This window comes from Colletes gigas, unplaced genomic scaffold, assembly GCF_013123115.1.
Source record: "Colletes gigas isolate AHSC1104 unplaced genomic scaffold, ASM1312311v1 Colletes_gigas_Sc00013, whole genome shotgun sequence".
NCBI lineage: Eukaryota > Metazoa > Arthropoda > Insecta > Hymenoptera > Colletidae > Colletes > Colletes gigas.
The window spans coordinates 7542272-7569420 of record NW_025106642.1 but is presented as its reverse complement, the minus strand read 5'-3'; the positions used below and the strand labels follow the sequence as shown (position 1 = coordinate 7569420).

Here is a 27149-nt window from a genome sequence, read left to right as displayed (position 1 = left end):
TCCTAATACCGTGTTATACATAATTAGTACGCTTTATATCGTTCGAATCCATATATCCGGATGAAGGTTGAAAAATAAACGAAAAATATAGGAAATAATTAATACTGGACGATACAGCGGAGTCGAAACGTTCATGGGAGGAGAAACGAAACGCGTTTCGCGCGTGCATACTGGTGAATCTTTATTTCTGAGGTGGAATGCTGGTAACTCGAGTTGCTAAAGCTCGTCGAATCAATTACACGGACGTTAAATTGAAAATTTGAGTGTCGCTGCCGGGCTTCCAGTTCTTCTGCGCCAGAGCCTCGTCACCACTCTCTCTTTCTCTTTCTCTGTCTCTCTCTTTGCAACCATCCCCTCGTTTACTACCTTTTCCATAGACAGGATGCTATGGGGTCGAAGCAGCGCTCGCTACCATGTGGACCACGCACACATCGCAATCCAACCCTTCTCGGGTATGAAACATTACCACAGACACCATATGGTTATGAATGTAGCTTTCTACGTTGGTTTAACCTCGTTTCGACGGTAACTCTGCTATCGAGCTTAATTTCATCGTGGGTCATCGGTACGCCGCGAATCAATGAAAGTGTCTTCTCGCTTTCAAATGTTTGCTTCTCGCAGTTGTACGCACACAATGACGTGTAAAGGTAAACAGTAAAGTGATTGGTCGATTAACGGTCCGCGGGTGGTCGTCCCTGACCCACGCTTCCAACCTTCCTGGACACCGAAGAACGAACTTTAGCAGATTTTTTAAAAACGGAGTAACTTCTTTGTTCTTTTCTTAAATGGGACCGATCGCTCTCAGATGACCATCGACTATACTGTTTACATATTTCTTCAGCTTTATATAACAGCGAGTGGAACGAAACGGTAATTAAAATCGGCGTCTAAACACAGGTTTTTTCTAGCGAGGAAACGTCAGTAGCGGCGAACGCTGCTGGAGGTTCTGCAATCCTTTTTTTACGCGTTTCTCACAAGCACAATGTAATGAACAAAGAGGAGTTATGCAACCGGTTACTGGATCATGTAAATCGCATATACAATAAAGAAACATTGCGAAATCGTTCATTACGTTTTTCAACGGACCTCGGCCAGCCCGAGCAAATCCTTCTCCCAACATTGTCGCAACGCGCTACCACTTTTTGCTCGTTCGAAAAAGCCTTGGAGCCGCTAATGCGACAAAGAAACTAGCACCCGGTGAAAATAAACGATTTACCGCGCTAAGCTACGAAGATTGCAATTCAGGGGTTGCGTTTGAATTAAAGTACTCGGCCCACGGACATCTTAACGAGTAACTGTTTCCGATTTCGGGTTAAAAACCATCTTCGATGTTTCAAAATGTGTTGTCAAGATAAACCGAACGTCTGATTATTTTAGAAGATCGTTCAAACTACTGCAAACAAAAATCAATGATCGATGTTCTCCTGTCGGAGAGTAAAAATTGAAAAGTGTGCGGGCCGAAATGAAACCTACCCGCAACGTGACTCTCCGCGACGTCCGATCGTAGGTGGTAGCCGAGGGTTGAGAACCGCTACGGCACGCTCAGCTGGAGTTCCGTCGCGAGGTACTGGCGGACGAGGAGAAGAGAGGCGAAGAGGTGGCAACAGCGCGGCGCTCGACGGACGGGTGGCACTGGTTCGCGCATAGGCGCAAGCGCGCGCCTTCCGACGGGAAAAGAGAGGAAGAATGAGACACCGTTGGGGGGATAACGGCCTGTGGAGGGAGAGAGAGAGGGTACGGAATACGCACAGCCGACGGTACGACGAACCGTGCGTACACGCGGACCGTGTGCACCGCGTGAAACGTACCGCACTCTTTGTGTGGCACGCACGCGTGCGCCTCTGCGCAAATACGACAGCGTGCGCGCACAGATCGCGGGGACTCCATCCCCTCCGCCAATGTTTTTACACACACGCATTGCGCTGCTCTGTACCAATTGGTAAACCATCCGACACGACACCTACGAGTCGCATCTGGCCCGAGAGATCGTGCCGCTTTTACGGTCCACCCCGCAGCCACGCACCGCACACACGCCCGCGCTTCTGAGTGGTGGGCATCTTCTGGCGACGAACCGACGCATCGCGGGGTGCCCGACTCCGAAACACTCGCCGAACAATGGATAATAGTTGCAGGGTATTTCCGTTTTTCGGGATTAAACGATCGATTTGTCTTTTGATATGTTCTGAGAGTACGGAACAGTGGTGGTCAAACCTTACGATAAGAATGCTGTATCCTCTATTGCACGTACGTGTTTATACGGTTAAGATACTATAGCAGATATCGGAGCAGAAAAATACCGAAAAGCAGACAGGTAACATCTGCTCGACAGTGAAACATGAAGGAGAAGCCGCCACATTATAGGGCTCTATAGGGGCAGAAGGAACTGGAAATACGGAATTTATCGAGGAGATAATGAATAAAATGAAATATTCATATATTTAAAAAAAAAAAATAACGAAAATTTAGTACGCGAGGAAATTTTGCACCATGAATTTCTTAACCTACACGTAACTCTTTTGGACGGTAATAACGTAACTGCTTCCAGTAATGAGCCAATTTATGGAATGCTTTCGGTAATAAGCCAATTTATGTTGATTAATTATGTAAGCGAAGGTATATTCGGGACAAAAATTCGTCGTCCTCCGAGCGACATTTATACGAAGGCGTCGTATTCGCGGTACAACCAAATTGTGTCGAACGGAGAAAGTTTCTCGAGCGTGTCATACTGAAACTAGTGGGAGTCTAAAGACGACGCGCGTATCTGTGTATAAACGGCACACGTTGGGCAATATCCGTTTTGTCGAAGTCCATTGTGAAGGGAAAGGTAATCGTGACTACAGATTTTACCAAAGTTATTGTCCATAACGCGCGCGATCCCTGTTTCGAGTTTTGTACATTACAATAACCTGCACAGGTCTTTCGGAGTCGTAACGTTTCCTACAAACGACACTTTCGAATGATATTCAAAGAATGATTTACGAGAACTCGCATACTCGAAGTTTATTCATGGCATTCGAATGTCTGTAAAATATATAGTCTCGGTGTTACTAAAAACCGACGAAGGAAGCAGAGTCGCTTTCATCGAAATGGGGCGAAAAGTCACACCCAAACGTAATGCAATCCGATGACTTCATCGGCTCCCCTCTCGTTTTCATTCAATTAATCATAACACTGTACAGGGTTACTCGTACACCGTTCTGCACAGTGATCGATAATTTATCCGCGTATGCCGATTAACCTAGAACAGAAGCAATGCGGATCGCCGATACGAATTATTCGAAGGTGCGAGCGCATAAGCCAACGGACAACACGGAGAACCTTATTTATTATTCAACCGGTTGGTTAGCCCATTGTATGTGTTCGTCTATCTCTCGACGCGCATGCGAAATTATTAACATCGTTGACAAACGTTCGACGTGAACGTGCGTCGTCGGTGTATGGAGGCGCGACAATAATTTCCATGTAGCACCAGAGCGATCAGAGGGCACCGTCTAAATAGGAATAAATAGCCCATTGTCATAATGAACGTATTCTGTGTTACGTCAATATGCCGGAATACATTACGCTCGAGATATAGAACCAAGATGGCTGATGTTGCATTAGCCGAACTAACGATATCGTTAAATATTGCGACTAGTTCGGGCGCGTGGCGACATTTTGGAGTACAGGCTGTTTCCTGAAACGCGTGCAGGAATTTTAAACGCGAAACCAAGGGATTTTCAAACTAGATTATCAAGCTGGTTTCAATTAGTATTCGGAAAGCCAGTTTTAAAGTTACTCCACTTGAATAACTAACCTCCTCTCGTTCGTCGCATCTTTTTTTTATTCACCTGTATGCTCACGTTTCGCGAAACACCCTGTACAGCCGCCGGGTTACATTATGCACAGCCAAATTTCGCGTCGTGCATTAGGATCTTAATGAACACCGCAACACGCGGTAAGGCTTGCAGTTTGTAAATGATGAACGAGGGAAGAATGTATTCGGCATTCAGTACGACAATTGCATTATTATTCCGACAGTAACCCCCCCAATGGCGATGCTCTTCCTTCCTTTCTTTGATTCCGCCACGGGTTCAACCGCTGCCACGCGCGACAAAGAGCTCACGCGGAGCGATTTCGACTTCAACGACCGCTTTTTCCGTGTTCATTAATTCGACTTTTCCGACGGAGAATGGAAATCCAAGCGTAAAACCTAACCTGGGTCAACGGTCCTGATTGGCTCCTTGTTCCGTGCGCCTAACATCTGTACACTCGACGATCTACGACATTGTACATAGCGTAAAATTATAGTACAGAAACGCCGAGGAAAATAATAGAAGGAAGAAGAACCACCACATTTGACGTGAGAATTAATTGTATACGATGTATGTCATTTTCTCTCTTTTTACTGTGCTATTATCCTTTGTCTTTTCTGTGTGCAATAAAGGCGTATGATTATTTATGTCTTCTTATTGTATCCAAAATCTACGACTACTTTCGTTCCGAGAATGGCCCCGTGCCAATACTTGTATTCGGTACTATGGACGTAATCTAGAGGCTATTGCACATCCTGTACAGTACACCGTGGTTGCATTTTACTTCCTGACGCAGTATTTCGTACTTTTTTCCATTAAAGCCAGCGTCACGCGCGGATAATGAAGCTCCTCCGCGTGCCATCGCGGTAAATCCTCAGCGACAACTACTTTATTGCAAACGTTAATTTCGTCCCATACCAGCGAACGGTCGGTTTCTGTCGCCCGACGTGCCTCCGATCGAGAGGGTTTCCGGTAAGGTCGTTCTCTCGACTCCTGGCTCTCTTTTTACTCGGAAACCCTTCGCATAGCACGAAATTATTAACGATCTCCAATTTTGAAACGACCATTCTGTGGACGTTTACTGTTTTTAATAAAGTACGTAAGAACTTATGAAATGGCCCGATAACATTAGATAACACAAGATTTTATACCACCTTTTGACACTTTGGCGTCTGAAAAATGGAGCAACTTCCAAAGATGGATCGACGTTGTGCCTATACTTATACTAAAACTCCAAAGTGAAATTTCTCAAGAGCAAAAGCCAAATTATACCCAACCTAAAAGCGATTTCCACGTCTTCTATTCTAACAAACTTCGGTCCACCATCGTCGGTAGTTTTCCCAAGAAAAATTCATAAAGATTCCTCGCTCTTAGGCTCGTTACGCGGGAATCCTTCCGTGTGTTGGAAGAACGGGGCAAGTTTTCACCGGTAACGCCGATGCATTAACCGAGTGGTACTCGAGGATATCGGTTGTACGATCTCGACGACGACGCAGCGGAATCCACCACGCGACTTCGTATATTTGAAACAATAAGCGAGCGAGAAGTAACTTTTCCGGGGACGAAGGGGTGGGGTAGATAGCGTATTCAACGGCGTACGGGCCATCTAACCGAAACGTGACCGGTGACTAAAATGTCGCTCATTACGTACGGCTACGAAAGCGAGTCATACGTGTCCATGAGCGGCCACGGAGTTGAACAACGATGCGATCTGCCGCGGCGCGGATCGGCGAGACGGACGCCGCTCTGCTCGCTCGCTCGCTCGTTCGAGGAAACGTAACGTCCCGAGAAGAAAGGAACTGATCGTAATCGGTCGAGTACTTTCACGGGCGTAATCTTTCCGAGTTATTCTCGCATTAAAAACGGAGGTTGCTCTCGTTCGTGCCGCGTCAACGACACCGCTATGGCTCGTTAACGCAACGTCCGCGAGACCCGGGACGCGGACTAAAATTATATTAAAAATGTTTGTCGACCACGCGATCCCCGACGACCGTGCGTTCTTTTTCTCCGTTTCGTAATTAGAACGTATCACCGAGAATTTTGCCGAAATTTTTACGATCGTGCGCGATACGCTTTGCACTTCGAGCGCCGTCGCTGCGCGCTCGAAAGAAAAAAATGTGGAGAATTGCGTAATTTCGAGCGTTCTGACGCGGAATGGCCCGGTTAAGGAATACTAGAGGTTTGTCGGTGAGGTAGGCTCTTATTGAACTCTCGATAGCACGAGAAGGCCCCGAGGGGGACTAGGGAAAAGGAATCGTAGCGAGCGTCCGCAGCATGCGTCATACGTCCGGAATGTAACACCCTGTGTCTCGTCGGAGTGCAACCGCAAAGGGGACAACGTCTGGAGCATTTTGAAGCGAGGCTACGAACGCGATACAACCAAAGAAGCAACGGGAATGCACCACTCGTCGCGTCTCGTGGGTAGAAGACGAGTGGCGTTCATGAGGGTTACGCGTCACAGATCGTTTGTTCCTCTTTCGGAATCCGAGCGTCGGGTTTCCATATTCTTCCCGGCGATTATTACGCGATCAAGAACCGAGGCGAAGCCTATCGCGGTGGACGATGTTTGTTTTCCCTCGCGATGGATACCAATACCAAGCATAAAAGGCGGGGTACGACCGTAACGCTGCTGTGTTGGGCCTAACGTTTAACTAAAAACTGAATAAAGAAAAATAAATTCCACGAAAAGGCAGAGCCGAGAAAAGTATGGGAGGACGAAGGACTTAGCAGCGCCCTTGAACGAGGAATAAATATATCTCAAGAGGAAGATTTAATAACGAGACGATATATAAGAGCAAGAGGACCAAAGTTTGGAAGGGTGATGAGAAAGATATCGTACAACGAAGCCATGTGTTCGCTAACAAGAACGATCCCAACAGTCGTACCGAAAATTGTGGACGTTAATTACAAATATCCAAGTACCATTATCCCTTGCGATGATACATATTTATAAACAGGCGAACCAAATCGAGTTCTATCGAGGAATTAATATTTCTTTCGCGTGAAATTGTTGAAATATCACGCTGTTCGTCGTCGCGAAACATTCGCATAATTAATCAATTAGTGATAAATAAACGATCATCTGTCAACCGCGTGGACGTATCGAGATCATCGAATCTCGTTTACATAATCTCGACAACCGAACCGTCCTTCGCTTTAACCAGAATCTCAGGCGTCTCAGCTGCTCCCGCTATCGCAAACTTTTGCAATCCGACGGTTATTCCCAGATACGAAACTCGACCTCTGTCGATTAGTCGTCCTTGGTCGGAACGCTCGGTCTTCTTGTCGGAAGATGTACTCCCGGTGTTTATTATATGCTGGCTAAGAGGCCGGGTCGGGTCCAGGCCCGTCGAAGGTCGGTCTCAGGCGACTCGTCGGCTCGAAAACGCTCGAATTCGTGCACGGTCGGGACCAGGTCTCTCACCCACGTACGCTTCTTCGCGAGCATCGCACGCACAATGGATCAGAATTCATCCGTGGCGCGCGACAAAAATAATTAACTCGCATCCAGGGGTCCCACCGAACAATTACAATTTTTTTTATTGGTTTCGATAGAATTTTTTGATCGTTAAATTTCCTAATTTAAGAAAATACTTGTAAACTTTCGTTCTACTCAATTTTTGCGTGAACAAGAGGACCTTTACTTTCTCGAAAATGTCAAGAACGATTGCTTCGAAGGAGCTGAAGTTCCTACGAGCGGATTTAGAAATATGGATAGGAATGAATTCTGGGCCCACTGTGCGACGGGCCGGGCACGAGGTCCCGGACACGCCGAGAGAGCGTTTATTGGGACCTCGAAACGACTACGACTGCCAAGGAGACGGACGATTCCAGGAACGGTGGGTGCATTTCGGGGCTTTTGTTGGCGCGGCTTGGTCGCGGGAAGCGATAGGCAGAAAACTACGGCGAGAGGAGAGGAAGAGAGGAAGAGAGAGAAAGTCCTGGCGACTTTTGAAGATCATATAAACGTCCGACAACCGTGGGCCTCAGGTTCGTGGACGTGTTCCAGTCCGACCAGACGATCCTAAATCTTTTAGCAGCTAGATTTACGTCTATTATGAATAACACGGTGGAATGATTCGCCGAATTTAGGAAGGTATATGTCGTTGATATTTACGGTTGAGGAAATGCAAGATCGCTTGAAACGAAAAGTGCAGGGACTAAGAAATTTTAGGAAACGTTGAACCACGGTTTGGTTATACTCGTTGGCACCTACAGTTTAAGCTCGAACGGTGCTCGTTCGGAGCGCACACTTCCCCCCATATTAGTATGGATCACAGCTAACCGGACCTCCGGCACAAAGGATCAGAAATCATTCGTAGCGTGACAAAAATAATTGACTAATATCGGCGAGAGGCAGACGTAGAAAAATATTCAAACAAGTGGCTACCTTAACATTCATGCGAGGTACGCAATTGTTTTCGTCCTTCTTTTGCTTAAACGGTCACAACGGCAAATTAACAAGCAGAGATACTTCGGTTATGGTTGCTTCGTTTATACCAAGCATCTTTCAAACGGTTTGGGAACCACTGATTCACACATTTAAATTTTTATTCTTAATTTCCATTAAGTAAATAATATATACAAGTTGTTTATCTTGTATTCGTTAGCAGAAAGTATTACTTTGGATATGAATTTTGTCAATCTTTGCGCCGAAACACGTAGGTATGGAGAAGAAGACCGCTAATAGGAAGTACACGGTTCCACGCGTTCAATTACAAGCATTCCGCATCGAATCGGAACATTGTATCTTTGATATCATCTTCGTCGAGAGTCTCCCTCTCGTTTATGACGGACGCGTCGATAAAGTTTATTATAAATGCACTGGTGAACGGCTCGTAAACATAATCGAGCCTGAGAGGCACGCAACGATTTAAACGCGCAACCTCGTTCAGGACGTGGCGTACCCGGGTGAAGCTCCTTGGGTGGCCAGGACATAGCAAATTCCAACCCTTCGGAATTCCGAGAAGGACCGTTACATATATCGCTGCGCGAACGCTGCCTCGGTGCATTCTCGCCACTTTGCTCGAAAACAAAACGATACGGTTTAATTTTGACTCCCCCTCCCCCGGCTATTCAATATTATTTCTACCTTGTCGCGTTTATATAAATAAAACTGTCTGCCATTGTAAACTCTTTAGGTGATTTCGTCTTGTTAGACCGAATTACACATTTTTAGAATCTCTGTCTGTTTGTTTGTTTCAGGTTAATTCAATATCTATCGAACAGATTTTGATTAAACCACCATTATTCTGTTTGTACTCGCGAAAATTGGATCGTGTTCCTGTTTAGTTAATTTTGTACTCGAAGCAAAACACCGGATAAATAATTGCGTACTGTGTTTAGTCGTTCTTATTATTTTAATCTATAAGTAATGCTACGCAGGGGTCTTAGGGTCCCAATGCGCATTTATACTGTTCAGGTGGCTCGAAACCTGTTTGTCTACAACATACAAAAAAGATGTGCTCAAAACGTCTTAATAAATTAATGTTGTACGTGCTGCTATTTCTATACGTTCGTGTACATCTTTGTTGAATACTATTTGAAACTATGTTTCATCAGGACTTGGTTAGTAATAATATATGCGTTGCATATAATTAGATATGGTGCTAGAAAAAAGTAGCTATTCCCTTCTGGTTGATGTTTTCGAGCAAATTCCAGAAAAGACCCTGGTCGATGTAGATTATGCTCGTGTTCGGAATAATGTTAAAGAGAATTTCAGGAAATCTGTTTCACTGCGCGATGAGACGGTGCTTCGGAGCCGTTGATCTCACGTTCGAGTCTTAAAAGGCAAGTTAATTTCCAGCGCGTCTGTTTACGCTATTTTTGTGGCCGCGATAACGAGCATCTTGTCGTGAAATTATTTTCCCCTCGTACCGTTATGACAGCGTTACAACGCGCGTATAGGTCGAGACGGCTCGCGCGGGCATCACGCCGGCTGATGCAGCCTTGAGATTCTGCGAATCGAACACAAGGCAATCTGCATTTCACGAAGATAACACTTCGAGCTGCCGCGATTATTGTTGCAATTCAGCGACGCCGTGATACGGGGATATTTCGATCGTTTCGAGTGACAGAGTCGCCCCTTCTAAATTCAATTTCGTTAATTCGTTTCGAAATCCTCGTTTAGAGCAACGCGAGTCCAGTCACAAGTAGATTTCTTCTTCTTAAAAATTTTGAAGTTGGAGATTTTTTGGGAAAAATTTATGTAACCAACAATGATCGCAAGTTTCGTACTGAGACAGAATTCTAGACGAACTGTGTCGAACGTTATATTACGCGGGGCCAAACAGGGCGTTGGTGCCCGTAGACATGACGAGAAAGACGCGTCAACTTCTAGTCCCTCCTGTGGTCCAGTATCCTTCTGCCTTTTCTCTCGGTGTTCTGTCAACTTGTCGTCCAAGGTGAGCAGACCTATTTGGCGGAGGTGCTTCAGTCACGACCAGACGAGCTCGTAGGTGGAACAGAACCCAGACTGGCCTCCTTCTCCCCTCTGCGTCTCTCGCTTCTACTGTTTCTTCTTCATTGTTGCCCGTCACACCGATGTACGGAGGGCACGAGACTCGTTTCCAAGTCATTCTCCGAGGAACGGAATCGATCGTTCGCTCGGAAGAATGGAAAACCGGTGTATCGATGTCGAATGGTTCGCAATTCGCGATAAGGATGTTCCTGAATCGATTTTCTACAAAAAATCAATCTTTTTCCAGGCACAGTTCGATCACCAACTTGCAAAGAATTTGATGCAACGTAATATTCCAATTTCTATGTCTACGAAATATTACGTTCCCCGGCCAATGAAAGGCACCGGAAGCCTGGCCAACTTCCGAAAGGTAGGCAAAGTGCACTCCCCTTTTTTAAAGTGTGAAACGCAATTGAAACTCGATCAAACTTTTCCCATCTTCAGCAATTTTCGCTGGCAATAAATAAATTTTCATCGGAAATGATCGAAGGAGGCTCGCGATCGATCGAGAAAGGCGCTTTCTTTCACGAGGGGCGATAAGGTGCGTACGATCGAGAAGAAACGAAACGAATTCAGATTCTGTTCGAGCAACAACCGGGTTCGGTATCTCCGTAACAACGCCGAGCCGCGTAACGTGTACGAGGTAGGAGTCGAACACAAGATATCCTTGAAACTATCTCGAGTGCGAAAGGTCAAGCCCCGGCGTGCTTTGTGGCTACTGGTCGTCTAGAGGGCCGAAAAGATACACCAAATAAGTTCATTAAAGATGGTCGATATTCGCGGTTTGATTTTACAGACGCGAAAGGAGGGGACGCAGACGGTCGATACGACGCTCTAAATTGTCAGTGGGCGTTGGACTAATAGATTGTAATAAGAGTTGTCGAGCCACTGCAATGACAACACTGTGACGAATGTTGGCTTCTTGATTGCTTATGGGCAAAGAGGAGCCTGCGCGGTCAGGAATCACGCTTTATTTTCGCTACACGGCGATTGCATTATTATTAAAAGCCGTTGGGCTAACGATAAGGTTCGGATATATTTGTTCCTCGCTTGTATCGAAAACCGAGAAAAGAAAACATGTTTGGGAAGTAAAAAATTGATATTGTAGACGCTTCTCGCGCGAATCGTTTCGAGCGTGTCTCGATTCGATCCAGAGACTAATTGTGAGAAAAAGAGTTACGCCAACTTGATTCTGGGTCGTATAAATCGTGCGTGAATCGAGTACCACTGCGAGTGATCCCGTCAGTCTCGGCGTTCAGCATTCAGCAAGTGAGTCACTCCCGAGGTTGCGTCGGATAAGAATGAACGCGAACAAATAACCTCGAATCCTTCTCGCGTTACCGGCTCTGAGGACGAGATCTCTCTTTGAAAGCATAATGGAGTCGAATGTCGGCGGTTGAGCGCCGCTGACGCGCGCCAATCCAACCAAACTTATTCCACGAGACGCGCGCTCTGACACGTGTCATCCTTGTCGCTAGACGAGCTCGAATAAGGATGAACGCAGACAAATAACGACAAAGTGATTCCAACGGCGTAAACACGAAGAGGAGCGATACTGCTAACGGGATAAGAGAATTAATTAGACGCCTGGTGCCTTTTTCTTAACGAAGTCTCGCGAATCCGTTATATATAGATTATGCGTTAGTTGCACTGCTGGAAATAATTGGCGAATTTCCTATTCCGACCGAGGTCAGTGGCGGATCTAGAACCCAGCTAGAAAATTAAATATCGATACTTTTAAATTACAATTTTTACACTTTCCACCGACTCGGGAGTATTGAACTGAAGAAATCCCATCATCGTCACATGGTCTTTCATTGAATCAAAGTCAACAACGAAGTATGTATAAGGAAGTGTCGAAGACGGGCGAGCGTTCGTAATCTCGATTCGCTTCGCGTTCCCTTTTCGATGTCCTTACATTGATGTTTCTATACGCGTAACGAGAAGAATAAAAAACAAATTATATGGTTCCAATTAAGAAAAAAAAGAAGCCAATTGCCATTTTCTGCTGTTGCGTCGTGTTTGTGGAATACATATGGTGAGAAAAAGATAGACATCTTTGCATAGGAAGAAGCTACAATCCATAGCAGTGTTTTGCAACGTGGGGTGTACGCCTAGCAAGGGGGCATTCTCGAATATTTCGGGGGCAACTAACGGATTGACTTTAAACCGTAAGCGTACGAAGGCTTTGTTGAAATAATAGGAGGGAGTTGTCGAATGAAAGGAGGATTGTACATGGCTGGTTTGACCATCACTCTTATACAGGGTGTTCGGCCACCCTTGGAAAAATTTTTAATGGGGGATTCTAGAGGCCAAAATAAGACGAAAATCAAGGATACTAATTTGATGATTGAGGCTTCGTTAAAAAGTTATAGAAACGCTTCCAGCCACACATTAGATTTTCGGTAAGGAATTTTTTTCTCAAAAGTGCGTAGGATTTCGGGGGTATGTTTATTCGCCAAAAGTGATTGTAATTGTCTCCCGTAACCGAAAATAATTTTTTAATTTAATTTTTTAATAATTTCTTAACGAAGCTTCAATCAACAAATTTTTCCCAGGAGTGGCCGAACACCCTGTATAATATCGCGCGGAGACCATCTTCTTCAAGGACACTCTGCATACAGCTCCCAGTACGAAGTTCTAACCATTCGTGTTGATTAATTTAAAAAACCAAATATACCAAACGAGTTGGAGTGCAATTTGCCACGTGCAGCGCTCGAATTTGTCAGCTAAATCAGTAACACGTGATACGGGGTAGAAACGAAAGACTGAAAGGGACGAGTAGGCCCGAGAAGAATCTGGTTCACCGCAGTCGACTTCCCAACGGAAATCGCGATTCCCACAGCTTTCCCCGCGTTGTGGTCTACGAGTATGGGCCGTTCATGCTCCTCATTGTTCGTAGTGAGCTGCACCGTCGCCATGATTATGAATGAGCGAAACAACTACCACGTCGGTATATAATCTGGCAATGTGTACACGTACGAGTCCACGTGTGTGCGTGAATGCCAGCGGAATTGCGAATGCGTATCGTTATTGGTAGATCTATTACATCCTTCTCGGTTTTCCTCCAGACTTTATGTTTTTTCCTTTATTTAATTTGTTACCCGAGAGCCTGGCGTATTTATTATTTGACAATCGTGTTATTCGACGCCTATTACGATTTAATTTGAACGCTACATTTGTTTTTAAATATGCATCCGTTCAGGACAGACTACGCACCACGATTTTGCAAGGTGTTAAAATAGACTCGATGGTGAACAAACCAAAAATCAATGTAGACACGGCGTTATGTCTCTTTTCCGATGAGCTCCTCGATCATAACAGAAAAAGTTGAGTTGGTAAAAATTGTAAGTTGAATTTATATAAATGGCAGAAATCAATCGGAGCGCGTGAATAGCATAGAATTTATTGAATGAACAACCAACTGTTGAATGTGATAGATATAGGTTACTCTACATGGAGAAAATAAATTAAAACCTTTCAATGCAACGGCTTCTCTTTCTCAGTTGTACCACTTAGTACGAGATATATATGTTTCAGTTTTGAAGTAGATAACTATTACCTGAACCACCTTACAATTTCGTACGTTCAGGGTATTAAGGCCACCCGTAACGATACCTCGAATTGATGCTTTGAAAAAGAAAAGATGACCTTTGGAACTTTATTAATAGATCAAGCGATTTCGATAGGAGATAAGGTGTACGCATTCAGTGAAAGCTGGCGATGGATATTAATGAGACAGAAGTCGCCAAGAACCAGACACGACTGCGCAATGGTAAGCAAGCGATAAAACGATGATTAATTTTTGCTGAAAATCGTGAACGTGGGAGCTGATAACACCAGACCATCGTAATCTACGCCGAGGCAAATTATCAACGTTCGATGGCAAATGTATACAGGGTGTCCCATCGTGTGACCAACGAACGTTGTACCACGTTTGGCTAGTTATTCCGAACCGAAAAAGTCAAATACGTTATCGTCTATTTTCACCCGTTATCGATCGATTGGCCGCTCAAGATCACTCCCCCTATTACAGATCGTTTATCTTTTAATCGTTAAGCTGCGTCCCCACTGGATCGGCACGGCTCGGCATTTGCCGATAGCTGCGTCCCCACTGGGTCGGCACGGCTCGGCATTTGCCGATCGGCACAGCGTTCGGCAAAAGGCGGCACGGCCGTGCCACTGCTATGCACCGCGGCAAAGCCATTTCAGTACACAAAAAATGTACAGTGACGACGAAGTAATAACTGGTGCTGCTGCAGTTATAGTAATAGCAAATGCAAAAAAAATGCCTAAAAAACGAAGATTTTGGATGCGTCCGAGTTTACGTAGCAGAAGAATATACAGGGTGTTCGGCCACCTCTAGCAAAAATTTTAATGAGCGATAGTAGAGGCCAAAATAAGACGAAAATCAAGAATACTAATTTGTTGATGGAAGCTTTGTTAAAAAGTTATTAACAATTAAATTCAAAAATTTCAAATCGTTCTGGAAAAATTATTTTCGGTTGCGGGGGTCAACTACAATCATTTTTGGTGAGTACACATACCTCCGAAATCCTATCTACTTTCGAGAAAAAAAATCGAGTAGGTGCTGAAATTTTTCGGCGAAAAAAAATTTTTCAAATCGTTCTAAAAAAATTATTTTCGGTTGCGGGGATCAATTACAATCATTTTTTATCATTACACATACCTCCAAAATCGTACGCACTTTCGAGAAAAAAATTCCTTACTGAAAATCCAATTAGGTGTCTAAATTTTTCAACGGAGAAAAAAAATTGCAAATCGTTGTGTATAGCCATAAAACAGCTGTCAAACACGCGCGGCCACTCGTCGCGTCCTAATCCGGAGTCCCGTTTTTTCTTCGATAAATTAACGTAGCCTTCGACTTGGGGAGAAAACCTCGGGCACCCTCGTTCTGGGGGTGACCTGGAAGTCTTCCTCCACCACGTTCAGGTATGAGGAAAGAGTTTTCCTCCCAAACGGGGTGTGAAAATGGGTCCTCCTTCCCTTAGTCGATGACCAATCGGTCGAGCTAAAAGTTAATACCAAATTCGGTTGACACCCCCAAAATCGCGTATCGGAGGAAGAAACGGGCTCCGGAAACATCGACTATGCAAAAATATGGGCACGAGGAAAAAATCTTTCGCCTATGACCATATTTGGTTACAAGACGGGGCTTTATGGCCCTGCCTGGGCCTTTCAGAACTGGAGGTAGCAATCGTCGCGCTGTGAAATTTTCCGTTCGATCGCGAAAGAATACCAATTTGTTGATGGAGGCTTTGTTAAAAAGTTATTAACGTTTAAAGTTCCTGTATCTTTGTATCTCGATGATGGTTTTGGAACGAAATTGACATGAAACTTTCGTGCTCTCGTGTCTTGGCACGATCTCTTTTGATGGTTACCGACATCGTGCCGATCGACTCGTCGGCATGCCGGTCGGCTTTTCAAGCCATGCTATCCAAGACGATGCAGTGTTTGGCTTTGCCGAGAAGTACTTAGGGTGCCGATCGGCCGTGCTAGATGACAGATGCGGACGCAGTGTAGACGCAATTCTCGGCTTTTGCCGATCGGCCGTGCCGAACGGCAAAAGCCGACCCAGTGGGGACGCGGCTTTATGCATGATTTTTATTTAGATAAATAGTTTGCCCATTCCTGACGCGCGTATTCTCGATGCAAAAAAATCGTTTCGCTATTAAGGATGTATGAAACGTGTGTGCACGCACGCATCTTGCGCACTGCGAGTCTAAAAAGGACCGTCTTCCTTACATGTTTCTTGCACCTGTAATTATGAAACGATATTTCTACGCCAGGTGTTCAGTTGACCCTCGATTATTCCACGCAAACCTCGTTCATTGTATTGTACTATGTTGAAATTGAAAGGTTACTTAGCAACAAGTGAAATTAGAAGTGTAGCCTAAATAAAAGATTAAGAGCGAGATATTATGTAAACGGGGCTATTTCTTATTGGATCAGTTAGCTTCTTACTCGAAATTTTTAGCTCCTATAGCTCTATTTCTACATTTTGATACGTTCTACTTGTACTGACTGTTCCTGCGCTATCGACAATAGTGCTACAGTGAAAACTCGATAAATGTCGCTACTCCGGGTCCGGTCAGCAACACTTACGGAATAGGAGAATCGTCTTTCGAATTTGATTGTAGTTTGCCGACGCTTCGAACGTAGAAAGAGTCAGTAGCTAAAGAAGAAAGAGGGACTGAAACTCGGATTTATCGCCCCAGTTTAAATATCCGCGTCAGTGTGACCACACTACTGCACAGAAGAAAGTTTTTTATTTTTTACTTTTTGTTAATAAAAATTTCACTATCATGTTGGGGAGATTTCTCTGATTAAAATGAGGCTAAACACGATATAAATCGATCAATATTTGGTAGCATAATATTGAATTAAATATTGTACTTGCGAGTCTTTCTCTCTTTATTTATCCTTCTTGTGCTGTCCTTTTCTATGTTCGGAAATATCAAAGAACGACGCATCGAGGTGCTGGCTACATTTATCGAACGGGAGGTAGCTATTTTCAAACGGAGCGGTTCCACCGTTTCGTAAGTGATTAAAAACTGCAACACTTATGAAATAGGGGGTTTCGTTAGCTACCACTGTTCGATAAATGACCTTGCGAATCCACTGACCTTGCGAAGATACGAGTACACAATATTTAATTCAATATTATGGTAACAAATATTGGCCGATTTATATCGTGTTTAGTCTCATTTTAATTAGAAAAATCTTCCCCACATGATAGTAAAATTTTTATTAAAAAAAAGTAAAAAATAAAAAACTTTCTTCTTGTACAGTAGTGTGGTCTCACTGACAGGGACATTTAAACTAAGATGACGAAGGCAATAAAGATTTTTAAAGAAAGCCGCTACGTCTCCGGTTACACTTCGCCTCACTGGTTCAAGGGGGATCTCCCTAGTGGTGGGGATAAAAATGTATCATTTATGGAACAGCTCTTGAGGACATTTATCGAGTTTTCACTGTACTATGATTGTATATCAACAGTGATACCAGAACCGCAAAGTTCCTTATCGCTTCGCGTTTCATAAGGTTCGTCGTAACAACGAATATGGTTGTGTCTGTAGACGGTAGGTCGTCTATTACCAAAGAAAACAGTATAACTCAAAATTGGATCCTCGTACGATTGTACGTTGATTTGCGTCGCGAGATATGTCGCCCACAGCCGCGAGGCGACCAAAGAACAAAACGACGACCCGGAGGAACAAGAAAACTAAAACGAAATAATTGTACACGCATAATAATTTAGCACGACACTCGCAAAAATTCACGGCCGTTGCGCCGGCAACTCCCTTATTTATCCCGCTATAAATAATAGTTCGTTTATCGCGACAACAGGAATTTAATTAAGGTGAACGCGTTCGGCCGTGCTTCAGCTTTCACGCGTGTCGTCGCGTTTCTCGTTTCGTCCCATCCTACCAATCATCCAGTTACGATAGAAAAGTTTCTCGCAACGACGATTTTAACCGTCACCTTTTCCTCGACGTTATATTCGTCGGGACGGATGATCGCATATGCCCCGTAATAAGCCACACGCAACGACCAAAGTTATCCGTTCCAGATATGGGCGACATTTGCATGCGTGCCTTCCAGCGCTCGCGAGATTTTTTAAACTGGTCTCGTGCAACCTTGACACGCGCTCTTCGTGGATATACCGAGATCCACGGACCCTCGTACAACGCGAAGATCATTCAGCCCCTCGGGCGCGGGGAACGCGGTCACTATTCTGTCCATGCAAACGTAGGCGATTTCCGTGTGCCAACCTCAGATTTTTTATGCATTCCGGTATTTCAAGATTACCCTCGGGGACGAGCTCCATACGTAGACTATACTACGCGGAAATTACTTCAGTGGTCGGATGGCAAAAGTCACTTTTCCGTCAAAGTTGAGAGGGGTGAAGGTCACGTTTCTTTTTTAACGTTAACTTTGACGCGGGTATCAGACAAATTTTATGAGAACGAATTGATGAAAAGTTAAACAAGTGTATCGAACCCACGAGTGCTCGAACCATTGCTTTTTTTTTTATTCCTGTGATTACCGATAAAACAAACAAAGCCGGTAAATTTCATATCCATTCGATTACGGTGACCGCAAACGCGCAAGAAAAAGGGAAATCGCGACCATTTAGTTACGAGCGTCGTAAGAAATTAATTTTCCACGCGGATAAAGGAGTAATTGGCGACGAGCGGCGTTACGTTCGCGCGTATTCCTACAAGCGGCAGATACACTTATCGCTTATCGGTTCTGCAAATAGCGCATCGATGCATTATTTTTACAACCTCTTCGCTATATTGAGACACAGCTTGCATGCAGAATATTGCTGATATTTATAAAAATTCTATCCGTATTAATGTTAATCTTCACGCTCACGACACCTACTTGGAGAAATTTTTAATTTTCAAATCGCGTATAATATGCAGAGTTATCGGGGGTTATGGAACTCGTCGAGGAAATAGCGAATCGACCATCTTTTAATTCCGAAAAATAATTTTTCCAGAACGATTTGAAATTTTTTTTTTTCACCGAAAAATTTCTGCACCTACTCGAATTTTTTTCTCGAAAGTGCGTAGGATTTCGGGAGTATGTGTAATGACCAAAAATGATTGTAATCGATCCCTGCAATCAAAAATAATTTTTTCAGAATGATTTGAAATTGTTTGATTTAATTTTTTAATAACTTTTTAACGAAGCCTCAGTCAAGAAATTGATATTCTTGATTTTCGTCTTATTTTGGCCTCTAGAATCTCCCATTGAAATTTGTCCCAGGGGTGGCCGAACACCCTGTACAAGATATTTTTAGTACAAAACGCTCGAGATTCGAGTTGAGTAGAACAGATTGTATCGAAGCAAACCGAACACTTGAAACTGAAGCCGAGTAAAGCTCTTTATCCAACCGAGTGCTCGGCTATTGGAGCGATGGTTCGAACGATTACACTGTCCGAGCAATTTCGATCTGTTCGAATGGTTCGAGTGTTCCGAATACTCAAATAAAGCAATAAACTCAACTGCTTTACAATGGTGGTCTCGAACAACGATACGTGCTTTCAATCTGTTTGATATGGATGTTATTTTCGCCTGCCTCGACACAAGCTGTTCTTGCACGACCTTTCACATATTTCTTAGTTACTAGCATCTTGTTATATACCTGTTATACTGTAGCCTAACATGTTCTTCGATACCACAGAATACGTAAACAAACAACATTCCATCGTGTCGTACATACCGTATTTATCATAATATTCTCGTACTGGCCTCTGGCAAGCCAACGACGAGACTTTTTGCTAGAAAAATTCATTGAGACTCTCATGTTTCAACAACTTTGAGCGTGTACGTTAACAATTAATCCAATTTTATTATTCGATTATTTCCAATCGGAGTGACTAAGGACAAATGTCCAATATTCCAAACGACGTTGTTTCAAACCGAGCCTGTTCTCATCGTTCGAGGCGAGGAGTAGCCAATGTTCTATCTTTATTCCTGTCGTGTATCAATCCCCGTATCGTTTTGAAAGCGACGCGAAACAGGTGGATGCGCGATGTCGACGCGGAGGAGGGCGTCGTTTGGTCGTAGATTCCTACCTACGTCGGTTACCTGTAGGCGTTCGATTCGAGACGTCCCGTATTAACCTTGGATTTACGTCAATGCAGGGGCGTTCCACGGTACGGTGTAACGTCATTGTCACGAACTTATACGCGATGCGTTTATTCCGACCTTCATGAGCCCCGCTGACAACCTTTGCCGCAACGGGGTGTGAATTTCCCTTTCTTTTTTAGTCGCGTGCCGTACAGATACTCCTACGCGGAGATTAAAGCTGCGCAAGTAGTGGAACAAAAACGAACTTGCAAGAAAAGCTCGACGAGCGTCACGGTAATTCTGTAGCGACTTTTCTCAATTTGTACTGCCGACAGAAACCCACGTGAAGCAGAACTATAAAGCCGCCCATATTTAAAAGTGTTCTCGGACTTTTAAATAGAAATGCTAAACAGAATCAATCGCATCGGTTGAAGGAAACCAAATTTATATATTTTATACGGATAAGGAGAACAGTAGTAAAGGTCCTTGACCTAATTATTTGATATAATCGATAGTGTTAAAGAAACGTGTAGATTTAATCGACGTTAAAGGCCTATGTTAACGAGTTAAGAAGGGCTCGTAACGCACCGGTTAGCTCTTGAGATTGTAGCGTAAAATTAAAAATACTTTTCTTTCTACTTTGTTTTCGTCTTTAAAAATAATTAAAAAAACAATTGCAATTCTAAAAATCATTGAAATTTTGTATAATTACTGGCATTACGTTAATTGCGTAAGGATATCATAAAAACACAGAGACGTCAATAATGACCGTAGAATCGCAGAGCGGTGATCTAGATCCTGAAGAATGAATTGTAGTTCTTAAAACCGGTCTTTTTATAGTTTCTTCTGAAACCGATTATTGTCCTCTCCTCAAGGTTTCCTGACTGCATTTTCATATTTTCTGAATAAACTTTATCCTGAAATACGTTTTTTTTCAGGACAACTATCATTATACCATTGCATTATACACAATTGCTTCTTTTTGCACTATTCAAATAAAAACGTAAAAATGACCGTGAATTTATTCTCTGCTTCGAAGCAAATCCATTGTAATTTTATGGTATTGGAGAAGAATTGCGATTTATTCAAAATTTGGAAAAGGAACAGTATTTTCCATGAATACTTAACGAAATCTCTTTGAGGGGACGATGGACATTTTTAATGCAAACAGAGTTTTCTTTCGTTTGGTAAAGATACTTTTCTTGGATAAAAATGCCTTCTTATAGAAACCGGAGAAATATTAATAGTCTTTGCTAGCAAAGTAGTACTTTTCTGCGTATACAAAGTGTATAAATGTTGTCCCGCTGCTTTGTAAATGAAACTTGGATAGGTGTAAAGAGCGTGGTATTTCATTACGCCCGCGCTTCGATTCCAAACCTGTGTAGTAGAGTCTTGACCCGGCAAGTTGCCGAGTGCCGCTTACTTGGTATACATATACTACAGTTTAGATGTTCTCAATCGCGTGACCCCCCTCCCACCCGGAACACTATCGTTCGTGGATCGCTTTCAATTCTAGCGACCTTCGCGAAACTTGGCTTATCCGTCATACTTTAAAAGTATCAAAATTTCGTAACGGTATCGCGATCGTTATTCGTCACTTATTTACAACGGACATCGATATACTTGGTTCGAGCACGATGACGAAGCACAACAGCACGATATAAACCAATACGCGAGATACCATCGATCTTACCGTAAACAGAATATCGCTTACACGTAATAATACGCAGAGCGCAATAGAGAGGGCGATAAGAAGCATTTTGCGACAAGGTTGACGACCGGCGTGCGGCAGCACCTACGCCAGGAGCCGCGAACGAAAGCCAGAGCCACAAGTAGAGTAAATGACTCACCACGTGAACGCTGGAGAGACCGATCGGGTCGCTTTGCTTCTTGTCCGTCTTCTTGGCTTGCCGTTTCGCCTTGCTTTCGAGGAAACGTTGTTTCAGCACGAGCGTGTCTTGTATGTTCTGCTCGCAGAGCCCGTTGAAACTCTGATCGAATCTCGGTATACAATCGGTTTGTCTTCGCCGATAATTCTCGATCCTCCGTCTGAGACGATCGACGACCGCCTGCCTCTTGGGGGTGAGTACCTCACCCATACCAGGTGCTTGACCCATTTGTTGCTGCAGCTGCAGCTGTTGACCGGTTACGTTCAACTGGCCGGTCGCGTTTAGATCGTGAATCCCGGCCGATTGGCCGATAACGTTGCTATTGTTATTGGTGTTAGGAGCCTGGCCCACGCAGACCGAGATCGAGCCAGGCGCGGTGCCGGGGGGGCCTTGCGGGGGCTGGCGGGGCAGGAGCCCCCCGGCCTCCATACAGCCCCCTAAATCCACCGCAGGGTAAGCCAGCTCAGTGAGAACCTCTGCTACCGAAGCGCCTGACGCGCGCTACTGCTACTGCTGCGACCTCGTCTCCCGCCGCTGCCCTCGAGCCGAGCATCCTCTGCCACCCTGCCAATGCGACGATCCTCAACTTCCGGTCAAGACGCATTTGGAATATGTCGTTGTCGTTCGCGCGTTACAGTCCTGTTGCGCACACCCGTTCCCTCGATCGGCTGTCGCTGCTACGGCGTCGATCACTTCAAGACCCTCACTTTCATTCAGTCCGTTCAATGTACACGGTACTTTCCCGCACAACACAACACAATCGCCAACGATATCCAGCCGATGCGGATAAAAGGAATCAGTTCGCGGGAGTTCTATCTCCCTTTCCTCATCTCGGTGACTTTCGTTCGGTATAGATATCAATCGCGAAAACGCAGAGACGCGCGTAAAATTGTAAACAAAGTTCGTCACCCTTTTAACGCGCTCAGGCTCGCGGCAATGTTACGTTTGGTCGCTGTTTTCACTGTCCGGTTGTTGACATCGCGACGTATCGCCGATAGATACTGTTCGTCGCGTTTTATTCCCGACGCCACGTGACTGAACGGTATACCGTGAAGTCCGTGTCGCTCCAACGCGACCAGTCACCGCCAGTTCAGCCTCCACGCGAACGCGCTTCGCACGAGATCGCTACGATATTTACGGAGTCGGTAACGTGTACGCGATGCACTAACTAACTCCGCGCCGTCCGCGTTCCATCGTCCCGTTGACAGCGCAACAATGCCCACGGGTCGCGCGATACCATTTGTCTTCCGGGTAAAGAGATTTTCGAACTGTCACTCTCGACGAGACGCGCGCGAAGATTCGACGGTAGGACGGAACGTTCACCGCGCGCGACTAAGTTCAGGGCCTGGAAACTCCGCGTATACAAGAGGCGGCCAAATTGCGGCGCCATCTGACGGCGATTTCGACCACTAACCGCAATTGGCGCCATGTATGAAACCCGTCTTACCATATATTATCTTCGACATAGTTACACAACACGTTACAATCGGTGAACTCTAAAAACACTGTTCTTCCGTTTCAATATTTTTCGTTTTTCATTGGCACGCGCTTTACGGTAAGGTATACTGTCAGAAATTATTAATTTCTCAGCTTTAAAAAATTATTCGGCTTCGTACGTTCGAATGTTCAATATAACAGTTTAGTTCGCTAACCCAATGTAAACGTTTCAATCCCATTGTTTTAGTTTCCAAAGCTAAATACATATTTCTATTAAGCACGTTGACCGAGCGTAGACAACAAAATGTTGTGTACTATCTGCTTTACAAACACTCTTAAACATCGTTTCATCTCTTCGTTAGACACTTGGTTGATTGAATTAACGTTTCGTTTGTTAATTAACTTATTAATTTACTGAAGCAAAGTATGCGACAAAAGGAATTTTAAATAAGAATCGTTACCGTTACGAACGTTCCAGACGCCGATGTTCTCATGTAAAAAATACCTTTCGACTCAGTCAGTAGTGCGATCGATACTAATCAACAGACTTCAGAGTCAATATTGCCCCGATAAAGGATCCCAAATGTGTTTCCAATGCCCTCTTTAGGTGCTAAAGTCTAACTAAAACTTCTCGATAAGAGCCTCTCTCTACATTCTCGCTCGCGCTCTGTCTATTTGCCTTTCTTTGTCTCTCTTTCCTCCTCGCTCGTTATTATCGCGTCGTTGTGGGAGGGATGGGAATCGGGACGATAGTGGGAGTGCGCGACAAGCCTTTCGCGGTTTAATATCGGCTTTGGCTCACGGATCAGGCACACGCTTTACCAACGGAAGGCTTTCTTGCGCGTAGAGACGGCGTACGACCGTCATGTCGACCGTGAAGGAAGGTACGCGGCATACACGGAGAGCAGCAGCGCACGCGGCGCAGTGAATCCCCGGATTGTCCCAGTGCGTCGTCGAGTGCGCGTTGGACGTCACAACAGGTAGTTGAGCGAGGGCAGCGTGCTCCCGGCGGCTCGTCTGTAAAAAGAAAGGAAAAGACCGAGGGAGGAAGCAAGAGGTCAACAGACGGTACGAGTGTGCTGAAGCGAGAGAGGAAGCGTCGGCGGAAGAAGGGGTAACGGAGGGAGAAGCAGAAGAAAGACAGACGAGCGGAATATACTAGAAGGGGAGAAAGATGGGATAGTAAGAAGGAGGGGTTTCAGTGTTTGGCCGGATACCTCTGCACCGTGCTTTTGCACAACTGCCCGTGCCACGGAGCTTCGAATCTAACATGCAAGAGACGGGTTACTCACGCGTCCCCTCGTTCTTTCTCTTTCTCTCTCTTTAGCTCACGTATTTCTGAACTCCCCTCTTCTGGCTCGTCGCAATCTCTAGCACAGGGAAGCGTTTCCGCAGTCTGGCGTTGAATCTTTTTTTAAATTCATATTTAAATCTTTGAGAATTAATCTAGCGACGCTGAACGTAGACAAAATATTGGTGTTTTCATATTTTCGCATTTAATTTGTAAGATATTTACCTGTTAGTTTTTACGTGTGTACAAAAAATCATTTACATTTGAAATAAAATATCTGTATAATGATTTTTCGTAAACATAAAGCACTCTTGTAATGCGCGTATATTGTTAGTTAATAGTAAGTCCGAGTGTTTTGTACGGTTGCAGTATATTTTTATATGAATAAATGCAAAATATTATTAAAAGAACATTTGTAAATCGAATTAGTGCATATGTTAATTTAAAGATGAACAAACTTTTCCTTTGGAATTATAAAAAAATAACTTTGAATGCGTTAAAACAGGAGAGTATATTATACAACTGGTAAATTATAATTGCAGATAATGATACAGGGGCATTCTAGCAGAAGAATTGCAAACTATGAAATGCATCACCTGCCGACTGCGAACCAGTTGCATGTGTTACCACCTTTGCAGAATTAAATGTAACTAAAAACACAGCCCAATCGATAAAACGCTACATTATTCTGTAAAAAAATCCGAAATAGTTTTCAAAACATAATCGCACAAGTACCGTTATAATACTTTGATATCTTAAATACATGTACTCTATATGAATAGTAACAATTTATATCGTATAGTGATAACATAACCTGCAGTGTAGTAACATAACCTATACATGCAATCGGTGATTGTAGTAACGCGTATAATAAGATTTAATGTATACAACTATTTATTTACATACTGTAAATAAAATTGACTCTTTATCGAAATCCTATGTACATAAAATTTGGTTCCAAATTATAGACACGTTAAATATTCTCTTCAAAGTTTCGAATACATGTTTTCGTAAACAAAGTTTTCAAACATATTGTATGATTAGTTTAGATATAAATATAAAAAATGGATCTTAGTAGTGCGAAAGATACTAGGTTTCCTTTTATACCCGGGACAAAACCTTCGATAAAAAATTCACAACTACTCATTTCAACTGGAATTCCTTCTTTGGATCATATAATAGGTTTGTGTCATTTTTTCTATTTTACTAAAATGAAATAAAATCGTTTTTTTATGTTATATTATTTTTATTTATCTTTTTCAGGTGGTGGATTACCTATTGGTTCCCTATTTTTAATCGGTATGTATAAAACTACTTAAACTTCAAAAATTTTTTTATGAACAAGTATATTATATGAAAAATAAATTTCAATTTTCAGAGGAAGATCGATATGGTATATATGCAAGAGTTATGTTAAAATATTTTATGGCAGAAGGTGTGGTCACATCTCAGCCATTGCTTGTAGGATCCAAAGATACAACACAGTTAGTATCAGAGTTACCAGCTGTTATAACAGATGTTAACTCCACCAATCAACCTCCACATTTAGATGAACAAATGAAAATTGCTTGGAGGTACCAAAACATGAAAGTAATCGATTCATCTCCAACCGGAGGACAAGTTTTTGGTCATTTCTATGATCTTACAAAGACAATGCAAAAAGAAGTAATCGAGAAAGCGGATATCACACAGTGGTATGATGATAGTTGTCCAGAAAAAGATTCTGTATTTGAGAATTCGGCTTATTCAAAACTATTAGAGCGTGTTCAAGATACCTTGACAAAAGGACAATACTCGGTTTCGGAAATGCTTACAAAAAGACAAGTTTTAAGAATTGTAATACATTCTTTAGGATCTAGATTATGGTTCAGTGATTCAAAGGATACTTCACATCAAGATTTATTGAAATTTTTATATGTCTTTAGAGCACTTTTAAGATATTCTTACGCGGTTGCGGTAATAACCGTACCTGTAGACTGTTTAGATAATTCGGTAAGTTTTACATAGAAATTTATACAAATACGAAATTATGTATCGTAATTAATTTTTAGGATGCTGTTGTACAACGAATCGAGCACTTATCGGACATTGCTATTAGATTAGAATCGTTTATGGGCACTCAAAGAGAAGTAAATCCACTATTTAAAGACTACCATGGCTTATTGCACCTGAGAAAGTTACCTGCCTTGAACACAATAGCTCCGCATAATCCAGATTCGCGGGATCTTGTGTTCAAAATTCGTCGCAAAAGATTCGTTATCGAGGTGAACAAAATTTAATAAGCGCTTCTATTTTTAGTTTGACCAATTATACGTCACTTCGTACTCTTTGCTTCAGATTTTACATTTGCCAGCTGAACTTGGAGATTCCGCTCAACGAGAACAAGATGAAACAGCATCGCTGGTTGGATGCGCTAGTCAATCGCGTAAAAACCTATTGGACTTTTAAAAATTAATGTACAGAAATATTTAATACAGAAATTCATACAGAATAAAATCGTAGCTTTTAACTCTAACTCCCTTTTATTTTTTATTTCAATAAATAGTAGGAAGTATACCTCGGATATGTTTTAGTACTGTTTGCACTATTTTAACTAGAAATACATACTGCGGTGGGTGAATTAATGTAGACAGGAGGAGATAGGCTCGGTGAACATTCACAATAATACGCGT

The 27149-nt window shown here is 43.4% G+C and overlaps 2 protein-coding genes across 3 annotated transcripts in view; one reads left to right on the top strand and one right to left on the bottom strand.

The window, feature by feature from the left end:
* The window catches only part of LOC122399444 (neurogenic protein mastermind-like), a 208946-nt gene extending 185947 nt beyond the window's left edge, over positions 1-22999 (bottom strand). The window contains exon 1 of the mRNA XM_043400128.1: positions 21711-22999. Coding sequence (XP_043256063.1) covers positions 21711-22178 — 468 coding nt within the window. The 5' untranslated portion in view covers positions 22179-22999. The remainder of the gene's footprint in view (positions 1-21710) is intronic.
* On the top strand, positions 21807-26939 carry LOC122399445 (elongator complex protein 4). 2 transcript variants are annotated; one of them, XM_043400131.1, is made up of 6 exons: positions 21807-21942; positions 25020-25659; positions 25741-25776; positions 25856-26469; positions 26529-26741; positions 26815-26939. In XM_043400131.1, exons 2-6 carry the CDS (start codon positions 25542-25544, stop codon positions 26923-26925), a joined length of 1092 nt encoding a protein of 363 aa, XP_043256066.1. In that variant the 5' UTR covers positions 21807-21942; positions 25020-25541; the 3' UTR covers positions 26926-26939. The 2 variants fall into 2 exon arrangements, with proteins under 2 accessions (XP_043256066.1, XP_043256065.1); XM_043400130.1 differs by lacking the exon at positions 21807-21942 and adding an exon at positions 23059-23178.
* Positions 26940-27149: the final 210 nt, after the last annotated feature.